At 40.9% G+C, this 17,955-nt stretch overlaps 1 protein-coding gene across 5 annotated transcripts in view; it reads right to left on the bottom strand.

Moving 5' to 3' along the window:
- LOC103158874 (SET and MYND domain containing 4) overlaps window positions 1-17,955 on the bottom strand; it is a 50,409-nt gene that overhangs the window by 15,359 nt on the left and 17,095 nt on the right. For 4 of the 5 annotated variants that reach the window (XR_004770875.1, XM_027426750.2, XM_027426752.2 and 1 more), the window contains exons 3-5: window positions 10,611-10,755; window positions 5,891-5,980; window positions 2,998-4,156 (exon numbers count right to left, since the gene is read on the bottom strand). Coding sequence is in view for 4 of the 5 variants with exons in the window: in XM_027426750.2 (XP_027282551.1) it covers window positions 2,998-4,156; window positions 5,891-5,980; window positions 10,611-10,755 (1,394 nt within the window). In the remaining variant the exon portion in view is untranslated. Of the gene's footprint in view, window positions 1-2,997; window positions 4,157-5,890; window positions 5,981-10,610; window positions 10,756-12,067; window positions 12,154-17,955 lie in introns of all 5 variants that reach the window. The other variant, XM_027426753.2, reaches the window with a different exon arrangement.

The following is a 17,955-nucleotide window of genomic DNA, read 5'->3' as shown; positions in this document are numbered from 1 at the left end:
CAAACCCAGAATAATTCTGAGTGTGGAAAATTACAAACATTTAGATTTCAGTGTCTATAATGATCTTGGACTGAAATCAGGGCAGGCTCACGTTTGCATTTGTACATTACCCACAGCTGTTGGCAGGCTACAGGGCAGAGGTGAAGCTGCAACAGAGTATATGGCCTGCAAATCCTAAAATGTTTATTCCATCTGGTGTTTCACAGAAAGTTTGTGACTTCTGATCTATGGGATACAAGTTTTGATAGATAGGATATATCTACCAGATTCCCCAGGTTATTATGTAATCTTGGTTTCTAGAGCCTTAATATATGTGCCCAGTCAAAGCCAGAATGGCACACTAAATTTTCTCACAACAATGGAGTTTTTGCCAAGCTCCATCTTGTACACTTAGCCATTTTTGTTTTATAGACACAATCTCTGTTTCTGAGACCTAACACTGATAATATATTTCAGTATGGAAAGTCTCCTTTATAAAAATAAAATGCTGTGATTTATTAGATATCTTACTTTGAGTTCTGCTCTTTCATATTAACAAAAATACCCTGGTTTACTTGTGATTTTTTAAAATTTTTTCCACGTTTGTGGTTTATTGGTAGGGGGTAAAAAGAGGGGGTGTTTGTGAAGGGCTGATGGGTGGCCTCAGAAAGGGAAGTGGTGGGGAGAGAGAGGGAGAGGAAGAGGGAGGGGCTGAGCAGAGAAGGTGGAGAGCTACTTGTGATTTTTTTTTTAAAGAAATACTTTATTTAACTTTATTTTATGTGCACTGGTGTAAGGATACCAGATCCCCTGGAACTGGAGTTACAGACAGGTGTGAACTGCTATGTGGATGCTGGGAATAGAACCTGGGTCCTCTGTAAGAGCAGCCAGTGCTCTTAACCACTGAGCCATCTCTCCAGCCCTTATACTTGTGATTCTTGACACACCCAAATACTCTGTTATTGTTATAGCATTAATTTTTGTGAATGGAAGGATCTTAATTTTACAGAAGCATCTTAATTTTCTGTTTTCTGATTCACTTAAAAAGAGTGCTTAGCTGGAGAGTTTAGCCCATTTCCTTTTTCCTTCCTTCCTTCCTTCCTTCCTTCCTTCCTTCCTTCTTTCTTTTTTTCTTTCTTTCTTTCTTTTTTTTTTTTTTTTTTTTTTTGAGACAGTATCTTACTAGGTAGCCCTGGCTGGCCTAGAGTTTATAGAGATACACTTGCCTCTGCCTCTTGAATGCTCAGATTAAAGGTATGCACCACCACTCCTGACTGCCCATTTACACTGTACATGACAGACGCATTTTTATTGATTATTTTTTGCTTTGTGAAAATACATTTTCTGGGGCTGGCAAGATGGCTCATCGGGTAAAGCACTTGCCATGTACGCCAGATGCCAGATGCCCTTAGCTTGTTCCTGGTGCCCATGTTAATGTGGTGTCTGGCATCTGTAAGTTCAGCAAGTTTAGGGCAAGACGAGAGGTAGAAATAGAATAACTGGCCTCCAGTTCACAAAGAGCCTCATGCCTCTGTTTCCCAAACGTTGGGATTAAAGGAGTGTGCCACCACACTTGGCAACAAAACAAAACAAAACAAAACAGCTTAAACAGCACCTTCTTCCCCCTCCCCCACCTTGCATGCATATGTGTGGTGTTTTTGGATGTGGGCTTGCCCATGAAGGCCAGCAACTGATGGCCTTAAATTGTATTTTCCTTGATCACTCACCCTCCATCATACACACTGAGCCTGGGTCTTTCCCTTAAACCCAGAATTCATCAATGGCTAGTCTGGTTAGCTAGCTTGTTCCAGGGATCCTGTTTACCTCCATTTTGAGGGAATCACAGGCAGGCTGCCATGCTTGCTCAGCATCTGCCTGGGTGGTAGGGATCTGAACTCGAGTCTTCACGCTTGCATAGCAAGTGCATCACCCACTGAGCCATCTCCCTAGGCCTTCAAAGGCATTCTCTGAGAAAATGAAGATCAGTCAATAAAAATATTGGAAATGGCTGGGAGATGGCTGAGGAAGGAAAGGCACCTGCTGCCAACCCTGACCACCTGAATTTGATCCCTAGGACACACATGGTGGGATAGAACTGACTCAAGTGGCCGTGACATGCATACGACACAGAAAATTGATAAAAGTTTTAAAACATTTTAGTTTTTAAGTTTTAATTAATTGTTAATTAACATTATTATTAATTTTGAGACAGGATCTCCCTATGTAGCCTTGGCTGGTGGGGATCTTGCTATATAGATCAGGCTGGCCTTGAATTCAGAGATCTACTTGCCTCTGCCTCCTGAGTGCTGAGATTAAAGGCATGAGAAACCACTGTCCGGCTCTGGCTTCTTTAGTTTTTAAGAGAATGGGTGTCATGTAGCCCAGACTAACCTCAAACCTGATATTTAGCTGATGCTGTCTCAAGCTCCTAACCATCCTGCCTCCATCTCCCAAGCCATGGGATCACAGAAGGGCACACAGCACTTCTCAATAGTATAATGATAACACAAGACAGCTGCATTTTCCTTTTGGGTCATTGATTCATTTGATGCTAGTCTTCCTTTATAGCTCCTTTCTCCTTTAATATTAGCTCTAGAAAAACCAATAATGGGACTGGAGAGATGGCTCAGTGGTTAAGTGCACCGGCTGCTCTTTCAGTGGTCCTGAGTTCAATTCCCAGCAACCACATGGTGGCTCACAACCATCTATAATGAGATCTGGTGCTCTCTTCTAGCGTGTAGGCATACATGCAGATAGAACACTGTATATATAGCAAATAAATAAATCTTAAAAGCCAGGCGTTGGTGGCACATGCCTTTAGTCCCAGCACTTGGAATGCAGAGGCAGGGCGAATCTCTGTGAGTACGAGTCCAGCCCAGGACAGCTAGTTCCAGGACAGCCTCTCAAGCTACAGAGAAATCCTGTCTTGAAACAAAACAAAACAAAACAAAAAAAAAAGAAAGAAAGAAAGAAAAGAAAGACCAATAATGTAAGGCAAAAATCAGGTTTCTGTCTTACCTGTGTGCCTTATGGAGGTTATCGCCTGAGCATTGCACTGCAGCTGTAGCATGTGTCGCAGAATGGCTACTCCCCAGATAGTCAAATCTGCACACAATCCTGGAGTCACTGCTTCCAGCTTGGAGGACTTTAAGTGCATGGTTCGGGCCTGCAAGCTGGCTGCTCTGAGCTGCTTGCACAGTGCAGAGACACTGATGGCACAGATGAATTTGTGTTCTGGGCTATGCTTTTCAGTATGAGGCAAAAGGCTGAAGACTGCATTATAATTACTTTCGTACTTTCCATGGACATTACATCCAGGAATTGGGGTTTCACCTATTATGCTGTTTTCACTCTCCCCCCGATTTGTACAATGAAGTGTCTTGACCGGATTCTTCTTTTCAGGTAGACAGATGTCTTTGTTACCAGTCTCCTCACAAAGCATCCTTACAACTCTGTCAACATCTTCAAATCTGGCTAGAAGAGTTATCCTCAGGGCAACATGGCAGAAGACCCCAAGTGTGAGAAGCAGCCCCCCTAGAGGACACTCTGTGCTATGGTAGCACTCCCACGCCTTCTGCATGCATTCTTGGCTGCAATATCTGGCATAGCTGCAGCCACCACAGGGTACTGTGGCCAAAGTGTGCTTCAGACATCGGTGACAGTAGAGGTCTCCATTGGTGACTCTGGTATCCCACTTGTTCTCTAGGCCATAATGCAGTGGGGGCGTTTCTCCTGGGTTAAGGACACTTACAAAAGCATCTTCCTTCACCAGGAGTTCTCCTGGGAGAATGTCTTTTGCAGCAACTAGATGGCGGCCTTTCAAAGGGTCTGTGTGTAAGCTGACAGAGAGTGATGCCCCAGAAATCTGTTTGTTCTCTTCCCCCAGGGCCATATCCTCAAAGGCTCTGGTGAGAGCCTTTGGGAAGGTTTCTGGGAGATTCTCCTTCTCCCGTATCTTCACTTTCAGGTGGTGGAGGTTCCTCTGCAGAATCTGATGAGAGGAAGATACCAGCGTTGGCTTGGCATTGAGGCTGCTTTCAAGATGAATGACGGTTTGTCTCGCCTCCTGTAGTCTCCCCAGGTTCACCAGGCACTCTGCCTTACGCAGCATCATCTTGGGTTGCAGTCTTTCCGGGTACCCATGCATACCTGCTCTCACTATGTCTTCAAGACATGCCTGAAAACAAAAAGGAAATTCCAGGATGACTCTTGGTTTCTACTCTTCCCTATGTACTGAGAACTGGAAAACCACTGGCACATACAGAGTCATAAAAATGGACAACTTCAACCAGGAGCTTAGGCCTTAAATTATATCCTCTGTTCTGCTTCCTAATCTTACCTTTTTTCTCTTCTTTCCTCCCCCTTCCTTTCTTCTTTCTGTCCTTATGCTGGGGATTGATTTCAGCCCCTGTGTGACCTTTTAAAAGAGTATAATACTTGTTGAGAATATTATGTCTAATTTTCCTTAATAAGAAATTCTGGGATTTTGTTTGTTTGTTTGTTTTGAGAACAAACAAAGTTTTGCTATATAGCCTTGGCCTGGAACTTTCTATGTAGATCAGGTTGGCCTCAAACCCATAGACCTGTCTCTGATCCTGAGTGCTGAGATTAAAGACTAAGCTTGTCTCACCATGACTAGCTCAATAGTTTCTTTTCTTTCTTTCCCAGATTATTGGATTTTCGTTTTTTTCAGTTTTTATTTTTTTAAAGATTTAATTTATTTATTATGTATACAACATTCTGCTTCCATGTATATCTGCACACCAGAAGAGGGCACCAGATCTCATAACGGATGGTTGTGAGTCACCATGTGGTTGCTGGGAATTGAACTCAGGATCTCTGGAAGAGCAGTCAGTGCTCTTAACCTCTGAGCCATCTCTCCAGCCTGTTTTTTTTTTTTTTTTATTAGAAGCTCTGATTGGACAGTATTAACTACATAGCCCAGACTAGCAACAAACACATAGCATGAGTCAGCCTTCTACTTGCTAGGATTATAGCTGTGTACTACCATGCCCAGATAGATTCTTGCTCTTCTATTTTACTGTGAAGGGCAGTGAGTGTGAACATGTGACTATTCCAAACTGAATTTATGTAGAATTCAGACATGGATGGAATATTTTAGAGCTTGTCCTTAGGCCTCTCTACTATACATTTCATAGGGCTTACAGGTATCTTCCTAAAACCTAGATATGTCATTTTGTCATTTCCTGACTTAAACTCCAAGGACACAATGCTCCACTGTTGTTTTTGTTGCTTTTGCAGCAATTAGGGGATGAGAAGAAGCCTTTTACTTTCATACTCTCGATGTTTACTGTAGAAGAGATGTAATAAGAGGGATAATCTTAAACATGTCCTACTTATTTAATTTCTCCTTTTAAACTGTTACTTTATGTGTATGAGTGTTTTGCCTGCATATATGTCTGTGCACCACATGCCTGCCTGGTGCCTACAGGCCAGAAGAGGGAGTTGGATCCCCTGGACATGGTGTTATATCTTGTTGTGAGCCACCATGCGGGTGCTGGGAATCAAACTCAGGTCCTCTGAAAGAGCAGCCAGTGCTCTTAACCACTGAGCCATCTTTCCAGTACTCATGCCCTGCTTATTCAGAAGAAACAAATGAACAAGCTAATATCTTGATACACTTGGAATCTAAAGTACCATTAGCAACACATCTGGCTGATACAGACATTGAGAAGTGTTGACCTATTGGATCCAGTCCATGCTCTGTGGACAGTGCCATAGCTTCTACCACTATTATTCATAGTCACCTGTGGGAGGTGACATGAGTCAGAGGAACCAGTTTGGTGGATATTAGTGTTTCCAAGCTAACTTCAGTGTGTTCAGAAGAAACAGATAGGACCTCATCTTCCACCGAAGCCACAGGGAAGACACCAGGTAACTCAATACTCACTTCATACTGATCCAGATGAAAGAGGGCTGCAGAACGATTGGCATAGCACAGTGAAATATCCTCAGTGTTAGGCCTGGAATGTGACACTCCCTGAAAAACAATGAGCTGGTCAAAGGGACAAATGGGAAGTAGCATTTCTAATCTTTTCTGATAATGAGGGATCTACTACTAAAGACTGAAAGGAATTGACAAAAATTACTGAACCTTACTTAATAATCCTTCTGTATACTGTGTAAATATGTGTCATTATGCTCAATAGCTGAACAGGGCAAAGGTAGGTAGGAAAGCCAAATGAGAATGAAGGGATGATGAAGGGCAGAGTCTGGAGTAGCCAGCCAGCCAGAAAACGAGTAGGACATACAAAATGGGATAGAGGTAAAAGCCACAAGCCTCAGGGCAGCACATGGATTAATAGAAATTGGGTAAATTGTAAGAGCTAGTTAGTAACAAGCCTGAGTTATTGGCCCATCATTTATAATTTATATTAAGTCTCCAAGTCAGTTATTTGGGAAGGAACAGACAGTTGGGATAGGAAAACTCCGCCTACAGAGCCTTTCTGTTCTAGCTACTTCTCTTTCATTTTTACCTTTTGGCAAACTTCTGAAGCTCAATGAGAAAATAAAGATGCAACATTGAATATAGTAGCATCAAACGCAGCTTCTACCACGCCTACCAGTTTATCTAGGCTGATCTTGAACTCACTCTGTCATCTAGGCATACCTTGGTTTATGATCCCACTGCCTTAATTTCCCAAGTAACTGGGATTACAGACCTGCGCCACCAGGTCCAGTGAAAATGAACCAAACTCTTAATGTAACAAACACAAGTGTAATAACTGGAAGAAACTATGAAGAGTCAAAAGTGATGTTGGAGGAATCCCTTTCTAACTACAATAAAAAAACAAAAAACAAAAAACAAAAACAAAAACAGATGTTGTTGGGTATGGTGGCACATGCCTTAACCCCAGTATTTGGGAAGTGATGGAAGGAGGATCAGAAGTTCAAAACCAGTTTCTGCTACAAAGTCTAAGGCTATGCTTGGCCTCAGAAACCCAGCCTCAAAAAAAAAAAAAAAAAAAAAAAAAAAGGAAAAGGAAAAGAAAAAAACAAAACTCTAGAAATCATAAAAGGCTAATAAACTTGAGTCCATAAGGGCTGGGTTCCATATATATATGTATACACACACATACATATACATATTTTTCATAATACAAACAAATCAAGGCAACATCAAAATGTAAACATTAGGCTGAATGCGCTAACTTTTAAAAAAAATTTAATTTTTATTTTATGTGCATTGGTGTGAAGGTGTCAGATTCCTTGGAACTGGGGTTATGGACAGTTGTGAGCTGCCATGTGGGTGCTGGGAATTGAACCCAAGACTTTTGGAAGAGCAGCCAGTGCTCTTAACCACTGAGCCATCTCTCCAGCCCCAAGAGCTAACTTTTTTACTTCAATAAGTTTTGAAAGGTCAATAACAAGTCAATAAAAAATGCAAATGATATGTACAGTCCTTATGGGACATACAAAAGATGCTTTGCCTTTTTGTTTGAGACAAGGTCTCTTTATGTGGTCCTGGCTGTCCTGGAGCTCACCATGTAGACTAGCACTGGTAAAGGTGTATACCACTTGGGAGGCAGAGGCAGGCAGATCTCTGAGTTCTAGGCCAGCTGAAATACCCACCAATTTGTCAAAGAAGAATAAAACCAAGAACAGACTACTTGACAAAGGAGTGGGATAATGGGCACCTTCATTGTGTTGCTAGTGGCAGTATAAACTAGTCTGATAACTAGTGATATAATTTAGAAATATATAGTAAATGTTTTGGGGTAGAGTGCTAGGTTTAAAAGCCAGAGCTTCATGCATGCTAGGTATGCATCATAACACTGATCTATGTCCTCAATTCTAAAAATATAATATATATACACATAAACATATATACACATATACATATATATTTGTTTGTTTTTTGAAACAAGGTTTATCTGTGTAGCCCTGGCTGTCCTGTAGAACAGGCTGGCCTTGAACTTATGGGGATGGAAATGAGGTTAGACTAAGGAACAAAAAAAGAAACCACACTTTTGAAATTTAACTATATGAACATATTTCCTAACCCCAAAATAAAGATATGATACTAACAAAATATTAAAATATAATAATAACCAGTGTTGATTAAGATATGAAGAAATGAGCAATCTCGTTTGTCAGAATGGATGTTAACTAGTTCTTTTCTGGAGAACAATTCAGCATCAGTATCAAAGGCTTGAAAATACTCCCTTTGACCGAGCACTTTACCCTTCTACTAATTCATCCTAAACAGAAATCAGTTGTACATAAATATTTATACAGAGATGCTTATTATAGCATCATAAGGCCAAATAATATGCCAGTATTAGATGTTAAATTAAGTACATTTCTTCTCTGTAATAGAACACTGAGTTAGCTATGGAAAATTACTTTGAGCAGAAAATTTAACACCATGAGAAAATGGGTACAATAAATTGTTGAAGGGAAAGAGCAGGTTACAAAACAGTAAGTGCAGCATTATCCCAATTTTGTAAAAGAAAAACACATTCTCACAGGAGAAAGGCTGGCTGGCTGGGTATAAGTAGAAATGTTAACAGTACTTATCACTGGTTATGACTTTTTTTTTTACTCTTTATACTTCTCTATATTTTCCAAAGTAACATTTATTACTTTTACAGGCAAAAACAACAAGCATTACTTTAAAAAGAAAGAAAATAGTAGCTCTCTATAAAATTGCAAAGTACTGTAATCACCAAAAGACCAGCTTCGTGAAATAGGAAGTGCATCTCCTTTTCCAACCAACAAACCTTCATCTTTTTCCTTCTTGAGACAGGGTTTCATGTAGCCAGACTGATGTCAAACTCATTCTAGAGCTCATTTTAAAAGTTTCATTTTATTTTTAAAATTATGTGCATGTGTGAGTATGGGTGCTTGTGGAGGCCAGAAGAGGGTTTTGGATCCCCTGAGATGGGGTGAACCAGCATATGCCACGGTCTTTGCAAGGGCAGCAAGTGCTCTCAAGCTCTGAGGGTCTCTCCAGCCCCTCCTTTCTTACTTTACCTGTTTTTCCTGAACAACTTTCCATGGGGTCACATTTAGGATGTAAAGGCATAAAACCGAAGCCAAATACTTTATTACACCATTACAAAGTAGGGCTTTTATGTTTGTAGAGTGGATGTTGTAGCTGTGACAGTTTTTGGAAAATAAATCCCAAGAGTTGAATATTAACTTTTTAAAGGTGCAGAGGAATACAATACCCTTACTGCCAGTGCTGGGAATCAAACCTTTGGCTTCACACATGCTGGCAAGTGGTATAACTTGGAGATACAACTCATTTTCACCCTTCTTACATTCTTTTCTCCTTTCTCAGACAGGGTCTCATACAGTTCGGGCTAGCCTCAAACTTGTTACAAAGCTAAGACTGGCCTTCAACTCCTCTTCCTTCCTCCCTGAACCCTGGATTACAGGAGTATGCCAGCATGCTAGGCTTATCCACCCATATACTATATAAGACCACAAGTCAAGAGTCTGACATGGTCTTGCTTTAAGCCCATATAGATCTCTGAAAAAGCAATAGAAGTAATTTTCTCAGGTCAGTAAGAGTAATACAGTGTTTTTAAAAGCCATGATTCCGCTTCAAAATCTAGCTTGGTGGGGCTGGAGAGAGGGCTCAGCAGTTAAGAACACTGGTTGTACTTCCAGAGGACATGGGTTTGATTCCCAGAACTCAAATGATGGCTCACAACAGTCTGTAATTCTAGTCCCAGGGGATTTGATACCCTCTTCTGGGATCCTCAGGCATCAAGCACACAAGTGGCACACAGTTAAACATGTAGGCAAAAACCCATATACATAAAATAATTAAAAAATATAGCTTGGTCATCGTTAGTGTAATGTAAAGTATCTATTGACTGTCACTAATAAAAATATATTAACTGATGGACTAGGTAGTAGTTGCCCACGAGTTCGAGGCCAGCCAGGTCTACAAAGTGAGTTCTAGGACATCCAGGGCTACACAGAGAAATCCTGTCTCAAAAAACAAACTAAAAAACCAAACAAATAACAAAATATTTTAATTGATGACCAATGACACCTACTAGCTTGGTTGGGCTATGGCAAACCCACTTATTTTCTTTTCATTCTGGTTGTTTATTTTATTGAGACATGGTATCACTACATAGCCTTGTCTGGCCTGGAGCTTGCTATGTAGATCATGATGACCTTGAACTCATAGAGATCTACCTGCTACCTGAGTGCTGGAATTAAAGGCAAGTGCCACTATGCTCAGCCTAAGTTAGTGTGGTGGTAAACTAGCATGTGGCCAGCTAAAAATCTAGCTGCTCACTAAATTAGGACTAGCAAGCTAAAATTTTCATCATTTCTACAGACAACCCTGGCATATAATTCAGTGAGAATTATCACGTGGAAAAGCAGGGCAAAGGGCCAATAAAACTTGTGGCTACTATGGGTCTGAGGAATGTGGGAAGAATCTTCCAAAATTCAGGATACATAATTGATCCTTGGTTTGAGAATATAATCAACAACAGAATTCTATCCTTTTCCCTCCAAATCCAATCCAAACTGTAGACAACAAAACAAAACAAAAAAAAAACCCACTGGCTATGAAATTCAGTACTATGTCTCTAACTTCCGCAGAACATGCCCGTGCAACTTCTGGGTTGCATGCATGGTACCTTAGAGTACAGCACCGCAGCGCCCATGTAGTCCTTCTTTTGGAATGTTTTGTTTCCTTCTTCTCTGTAGAAAAGGGGAGCATCACAGTCCTTTTCCACCAAGTAAGCACTAGCAAGTTGCTTTAAAAACACCTCATCTTCAGGTCTTTGTGAAGAAAGAAAGAAACAAACAAAAATAAATTTGTTATTTTGAGTAAGGCTCTAAAATCACTGTTGAAAATGCAACAAGTGGCTGAGAACATAGAGTACGCAGGGCTGTCTGCACTATGTAATCCACTATGTAATCCAACTGGAGAGCTCCTCCTGGTCTCAGAGACAGAGGGACAGGGATATCCATTTAGAGCTGAGTGCTAATGTCTGACTCTTTTTGTTGTTGTTGTTGTTTTGTTTTTTGTTTTTTGAGACAGGGTCTCTCTGTGTAGCTTTGGAGCCTGTCCTGGAACTAGCTCTTGTAGACCAGGCTGGTTTCAAACTCACAGAGATCCGCCTGCCTCTGCCTCCTGAGTGCTGGGAGTAAAGGCATGCGCCACCACCACCCAGCCAAATGTCTCACTTTTTATCTTACTCTTAGTGGTCAATGAATCATCCCTTGGATCACACATCACAGTGAAGCCTGGGTGGAAAGTGATATAATACATGAAATCTTTGCACCAAGGAGCGCTCTCCAGTTACACTGTGTTGAAAATATTGAAGAGGGCTGGGGAGATGGCTCGGCAGTTACACACACACACACACACACACACACACACACACACACACACACACACACACACCATCCAGAGGACTACTTGGCCCTCACATCAGATGGCTCACAACTATCTGTAACTCTAGTTCCAAGAGCATCTTACACCTCTGACCTCTGTGCATACACCCACAACAGGTACACACATATAATTAAAAATAATCAAAATAAACTTCAAAAAATACTGAAGATTTGGTGAAGACCTGTAATCCCAGCCATCAAGAAACTGAGGAAACAGGAAGTTGGAGGCTAGCCTAAGTAAGATTCTTTTTCAGAACATGGGCATGCGCACACACACACACACACACACACACACACACACACACACACACACACAGTTAAAAGTGTGTATGTGGTCAACAAGATGGCTCAACTCACAAAGGTATTTGTTGCCAAACTTGACAACCTGAGTTTGACCCTGGAACCCAAATGATGGTAGAAAAGAACCCCTACAAGCTGTCTTCTGATTTCTGCAATGAGAACACTGGCATGCATGCCTGTGCACACACATAACCACAGAAATAAATAATTAAAAAATACTTGCTGTGTGTGGTGGCGTATTCCTTCAACTCCAGAATGTGAGAGGCAGAAGCAGGTAAATCTCTGTGAGTTTGAGGCTAGCCTGCTCTACATAGCAAATTTCATAACAGCCAGGGCTATAAAGTGATATATTATCTCAAAATAAACAGATAGATAATAAATGGGAGTTAGAGACCTGGCTCAGTGGTTTGGTTCCCAGCACCAACACAGCAGTTTACCCCCATCTGTACTTCCAGTTCCAAGGGATCCAACATCTCTCTCCTGTTTTGAAGATACATATGTGTAGGTAAAAATACTCATACACAAAATAAAAACAAATTTAAAAATGAAATAATACCTTTCTAGTTTGAAATAACTAGGTTTACTTGCAAACACAGTCCAAAGAATTTCTGTACGCTGTCCTTCCAGATAGCCCACGTGCTAACACCTCTACATTCACTCTATGACCCACCTTCCTCTGCCATTAACACCTCTACATTCACTCTATGACCCACCTTCCTCTGCCATTAACACCTCTACATTCACTCTATGACCCACCTTCCCCTGCCATCCACCCAGGGGTTTTCAGCAGTTTTAAAGGCATGTGCTATTACTCTCAGCTTCAATGTATTTTTTTTCTCTTGACATAGGGTCTGTGTATAACACAGGCTGGCATCAAACCCACAACCCTCCTTCGTTAGCCTCCCAAATGCTGGTAAAAGACTTTCTTTTTCTTTCTTTCTTTCTTTCTTCCTTTCTTCCATTCTTTCCTTCTTTCTTTCTTTTTCTTTTTTGGTTTTTGGAGACAGGGTTTCTCTGTATTGCTTTGGAGCCTGTCCTGGAACTTGCTCTGTAGACCAGGCTGGTCTCAAACTTACAGAGATCCCCCTGCCTCTGCCTCCCGAGTGCTGGGATTAAAGGTGTGTACCACCAACGCCCAATAAGATTTTATTTTCTTGAAAAAAATATTTTTATGTGTATGTGTGTCTGTGTGCCCCATGTGTGCAAGTTTCCACGGAGATTGGAAGAGGGTGTTGGATTCCCTGGAGCTGGAGTTACAGGTTGTGATCCAACTGAGGTGGATGCTGGGAACTCAGGTCCACCAGAAGTGGAGCCAAGAACTGCTGAACCCTCTCACTAGTCCCACAAATGTTTCATGTAGTGGAATTTGATCTGATATGTTAGTAAAAATATACACATATGTGATGGTTTGAAAAGAAAGTGGCCCCCAAAGGGAGTGGCACTATTAAAAGGTGTGGCTTTGTTGGAGTAGGTGTGGCCTTGTTGGAGGAAGTATGTCACTGTGGGGGCAGCTTCGAGGTCTTCTATGCTCAAGCTACACCCAGTGTGGAGGACAGCTCACTTCCTGTTGCCTGCAGATCAAGAAATAGAACTCCAGTACCATGTCTGCTTGCATGTCTCCATGTCTGGCCATGATGATAATAGACTCAAACTCTAAAACTATAAGTCACCCCAATAAAATGTTTTCTTTTATAAAAGTTGCCATGGTTATGGTGTCTCTTCACAGCAATAGAAACCCCAATTAAGACAACATATATAATATCAAATACTATATTTTCAAATGAGGAGAAATAGTATAGAATAATCTACATTATACTTTTTGACCACAATTCCATAAAGTAAAATATGAATAATAAAAGTAAGAACAAGGCCGGGCGTTGGTGATGCACGCCTTTAATCCCAGCACTCGGGAGGCAGAGGCAGGCGGATCTCTGTGAGTCAGAGGCCAGCCTGGTCTACAGAGTGAGTGCCAGGATAGGCTCCAAAGCTACACAGAGAAACCCTGTCTCGAAAAACCAAAACCAAAGCAAAGCAAAACAAAACAAAAAAAGTAAGAACAAGACACTGGGTGACAGTGGCACATACCTTTAATTTCAGCATTCAGGAGGCATAGGCGGTAGATTTCTGTGAGTTTGAGGCCAGCCTGGTCTATACAGAGTTCAAGGCCAGCTAAAACTACACAGTGAGACACTGACTTAAAAAAAAACCAAAATCAAACAAATAACCACCACCTCCCCAAATGACAAGAAAAGTTAAAACTTCTCTCAGGTAACTTCAGTCAGAGAAGGAGTTACAATCAAAGCTACAGCTGGTAGCTCCAGCACTGAGTGGGGGCAAACACAGGAGGTTTGCTGGAGCTTGGGCTGAAAAAATAAGCAAGTTCCAGGTTCAAGAAGATACCCTGCCTCAAAGGAATAAAATATATTTCTTTGGATACATGCCATGAAAAAGGATATATTCTAAATCTGTCATTTTTATTTTTTTGGTGATAAATAAGTACATGAAACATATTCAATAATGAAAATGTAAAATTTTGTTTTGAATTGTTCAAGACAGGGTTTCTTAATGCCTATTCAAACTGTACAGAAGTTCACGGAGTTAAATAGACTTTGGGTCTGGTTAATTTTGGTGTGTAATGTTTTATTTATTTCCAAGTTAGTTTTTTTAAATAATAAAGTTGATAAAACTATTATTTTTGTTATTTATTTAGGTTTTTTTTTTTTTGAGACAGGGTTTCTCCACATAGCATTGGTTGTCCTGGAACTTGCTCTGTAGACCAGGCTGGCTTCGAACTCACAGAGATCCACCTGCCTCTGCCTCCCCAGTGCTGGAATTAAGGGCATGTGCTACCACAGTTGGGCATTATTTGTTAATTTTGCATACATGAAGGCAGAACATTATATACATAATAAATGAATAAATCTTCAAAAAAATGTGTGTGCATATGTGTGCCTGTGTGAGCTTATGGACACCACACATATGCAGGTTCCTGAAGAGGCCAGATGAGGGTACCAGAATCTCTGGAACTGGTGTTAAAGGCAGTTGTGAAGCACCATAGGGTTGCTGGAAGCCAAACCCAGGTCCTCGGCAAGAGCAGTGCTCTTCCCCCACTTTGAGACAGGGTTTTCACTGTGTAGTCCTGGAATTCACTCTACAGATCAGGCTGGTGTTGAGCTCACAGAAATCCACCTGCCTCTGCCTCCTGAGCGCTGGGATTTAAAGGCATGCACCACCATTGCTGGCTATAAATGTTGTCTTTATTTTTGTACCTTTATTGTGTGTGTGTGTGTGTGTGTGTGTGTGTGTGTGTGTGTGTGTACAAGCATATAATGTACGCATAGCATAGCACGCATGTGGAGGTCAGAGGACAACTAAGACAACATGGCTTCCACTTTTAACTACCGTGCATAATGCTGCTATGAACACTGATATGCAAATATTTGCTCACATCCTGCTTTCAATTCTTTTGGGTGTAAACCCAGAAGTGGGATTACTGCATCATGCTATAATTCTCTAACTTCCAAGCAATTTTCCACAATGGCTGCATCATTTTACATTCCCACTGGCTAAGAGAAGTGTTCCCATTTCTACACATCTTCACCAACATTTCTGGTTTTGTTTTTGAGTAGCAGCTGTCTAATGACTGTGAAGTGCTCACTTATCTCTTTTGATTTGCATTTCCTTGATCATTAATGTTATAAAGCATCATTTTACATGTTTATCGGCTGTTTGTGTATCATCTTTGTAGGAGAAATGTTGATTCAAGTTATTTGCCTGGTTTTTAATTGGATTTTTAAAAATTGTTGTTGAGTTGTGAGAATTCTTCATTTAACTCTGGATATTAATACTCTGATAAAAATGATTAGTAAGTATTTGCTTCCATTTTGTGGGCTGTGTTTTTATTCTCTTGCTATTGCCTTTTGATTCTCAACAGTTTAATCTGGAAGAGGTCTAGTTTATTTTTTCTTGCATTGGCTATGTTATTGACACATCCAGTAATCATTGTCAAACCAGCCATGAAGATTTTCTTTTAAGAGATTCACAGTTGTAGCTCTTTAAGTTTGCATATTCTGTTTCACTTAATTTTGTATACGGCATAAAAGTCTAACTTCATCTTCTTCCATATGGCTTGTAACTAGTTTCAAAGAGCTAAATTCCTCCTTCCTCCAGCGTTAACCTCTGTCACCAGCAAGTTTTTCAGAAAAAAGCCTCCACCTTGGGGGAAGCTCCTTAAACACAGGATGTTCCATGGGGAGCTGAAATAGTTCAACTTGCAGGAAGCTTGCTCAGGCAGTAAACAGCTCAGTAGCTTTAGTAACTCTCTGAAACTGACTGGACTCACTAGGTCCTTTCTTTCCCCAAGCATATAGAAGCTGTAAGGATTCGGAGAGACACTGTAAGATCAGCTGAGCCTTGCCTGGAAGAGGCTCAGACAAACTGGGCTGGTTCCAAGGGACACCCTGTTGAGCTGCCTGTTGGTTGTGCTGTGAACTCTAGGTTTCTAGCTTTCATGAGCTTTCCATGTTGGTGTGGGTTTTAGTGATGCAGGAGTAGTGTCATACAACACTCTCTCTCATTCGCTGTCTTAGTTAGGGTTAGGGTTACTATTGCTGTGAAGAGTCACAATGACCAAGGCAACTCGTATAAAAGAAATTATTTACTTGGAGGCTTGCTTACAGTTTAGTTCATGATCATCTCATCGGGAAACACAAGACTTGGTGCCAGAGTAGTAGCTGAGAGCTCTACATCCTGATCTATAGGCAGCAGGCAGATACACATATTGGGACTGGCATAACTCAAAACCCAACAACCCTCTAGTGACATACCTCCTATACCTGGCCAAACTTAATCCAACCAGGCCACACCTAATCCTTCCCAAACAGTTCTACCAACTGGGGACCAAGCATTTAAATATATGAACCTGTGGGGACATTCTCATTCTAATCACCTCCCTCCCCACCTTCTCTCTTCCTTTCCTCCACTCTCTCTCCCTCCTCTCCAGCAAGACCAAGAGAAGAAAAGCCTCTTAATGGAGCCAACTTGCAAAGTGGAAAATCCCTGCCTTCACCTTAGACTAGGTACAAAGTAAGACTGGAAGTAATAATTTAGTAACTGGCATTCATGTATATTTATATTTAGTTTTTTCTCTAACCATTTCAAAGTAAGTGTAGGCTAGATGAAGTGATATACACCTTGAACACCAGCACTCAGGAAACAGAGGCCAGCCTGGTCTACATAGCAAGTTCTAGGTTAGCCAGGGTTACACAGTGAGACCTTTTATCAAGAAAAACAAAAAGAAAGAAAGAAAAAAGAAGAGGAGGAGTAAGTACAGCTATCACCAATGTTTACCTGTAGATATTTTTAGGCTTTTGCTTGCTAGGAGCAACCATATTTCCTTCCTTCCTTCCTTCCTTCCTTCCTTCCTTCCTTCCTTCCTTCCTTCCTTCCTCCCTTCCTTTCTTGAGGTATATCTTTTCTCCCTTTTTATTTATTTATTTTTTATTAATTTATTTTTTACCTTCCAAAACTAGTTCCCCATTCCTCCTCTCCTCCCTCTCCCATCTGCTCCTTGGAGAGGGTAAGGCCTCCCCTAGGAAGTCTACTAAGTCTGTCCCATCATCTCCTTGAGGCAGAACCAAGGCACATCTAGGCACCCCTGTGTCTAGACTAGATAAGATATCTCTCCATATAGAATAGGCTCCACTAAGACAGTTTGTGCATTAGAGTTAGATCTTGGACCCACTTCCAGTGGCCTCATATATTCTCCCAGTCAACTATTGTCATCTATATTAAAGGAGTCTAGTTCGGTCTTATGTAGGTTCCCCATTTGTCAGACCTAAGTCAGTGATCTCTCACTAGATTGGGTCAGCTGATTCTGTGGGTTTCCCCATCACGGTCTTGACTCCAGACAATATTTTCTTAGATAACAATTTTATGTTGACTCTGACAAGTCCCACAAAGGCTCATGTGTTTGAACATGGTCTCTAACTGGTAGCATTGTTTTAGAAGGTTGCAACAGACACCTTTTGTGTGTAAGGCCTAGCTGGCAGATGTACACATCAGCCTTAGATTACATAAGCAACTTAAGAACAGAGAAAGAGATAGGAAGCTCCTGATTCATTCTGAGACCACCACAACTCTGACTCCAAGAGTTGACAAAAAGAATAGAAGAAATATGTATACTAATATTATTTATAACCATAGTTATAAAAATCTTATTTAAACGGAACCAGAAAAAAATTATTTCTCAAGATATTTTTAAAAACTTGATAAAATTCAGTG

This window comes from Cricetulus griseus, chromosome 7 (genome assembly GCF_003668045.3).
Source record: "Cricetulus griseus strain 17A/GY chromosome 7, alternate assembly CriGri-PICRH-1.0, whole genome shotgun sequence".
NCBI lineage: Eukaryota > Metazoa > Chordata > Mammalia > Rodentia > Cricetidae > Cricetulus > Cricetulus griseus.
Note: the sequence above shows the minus strand (reverse complement) of the source record. Positions and strands in the feature narration are given on the sequence as shown.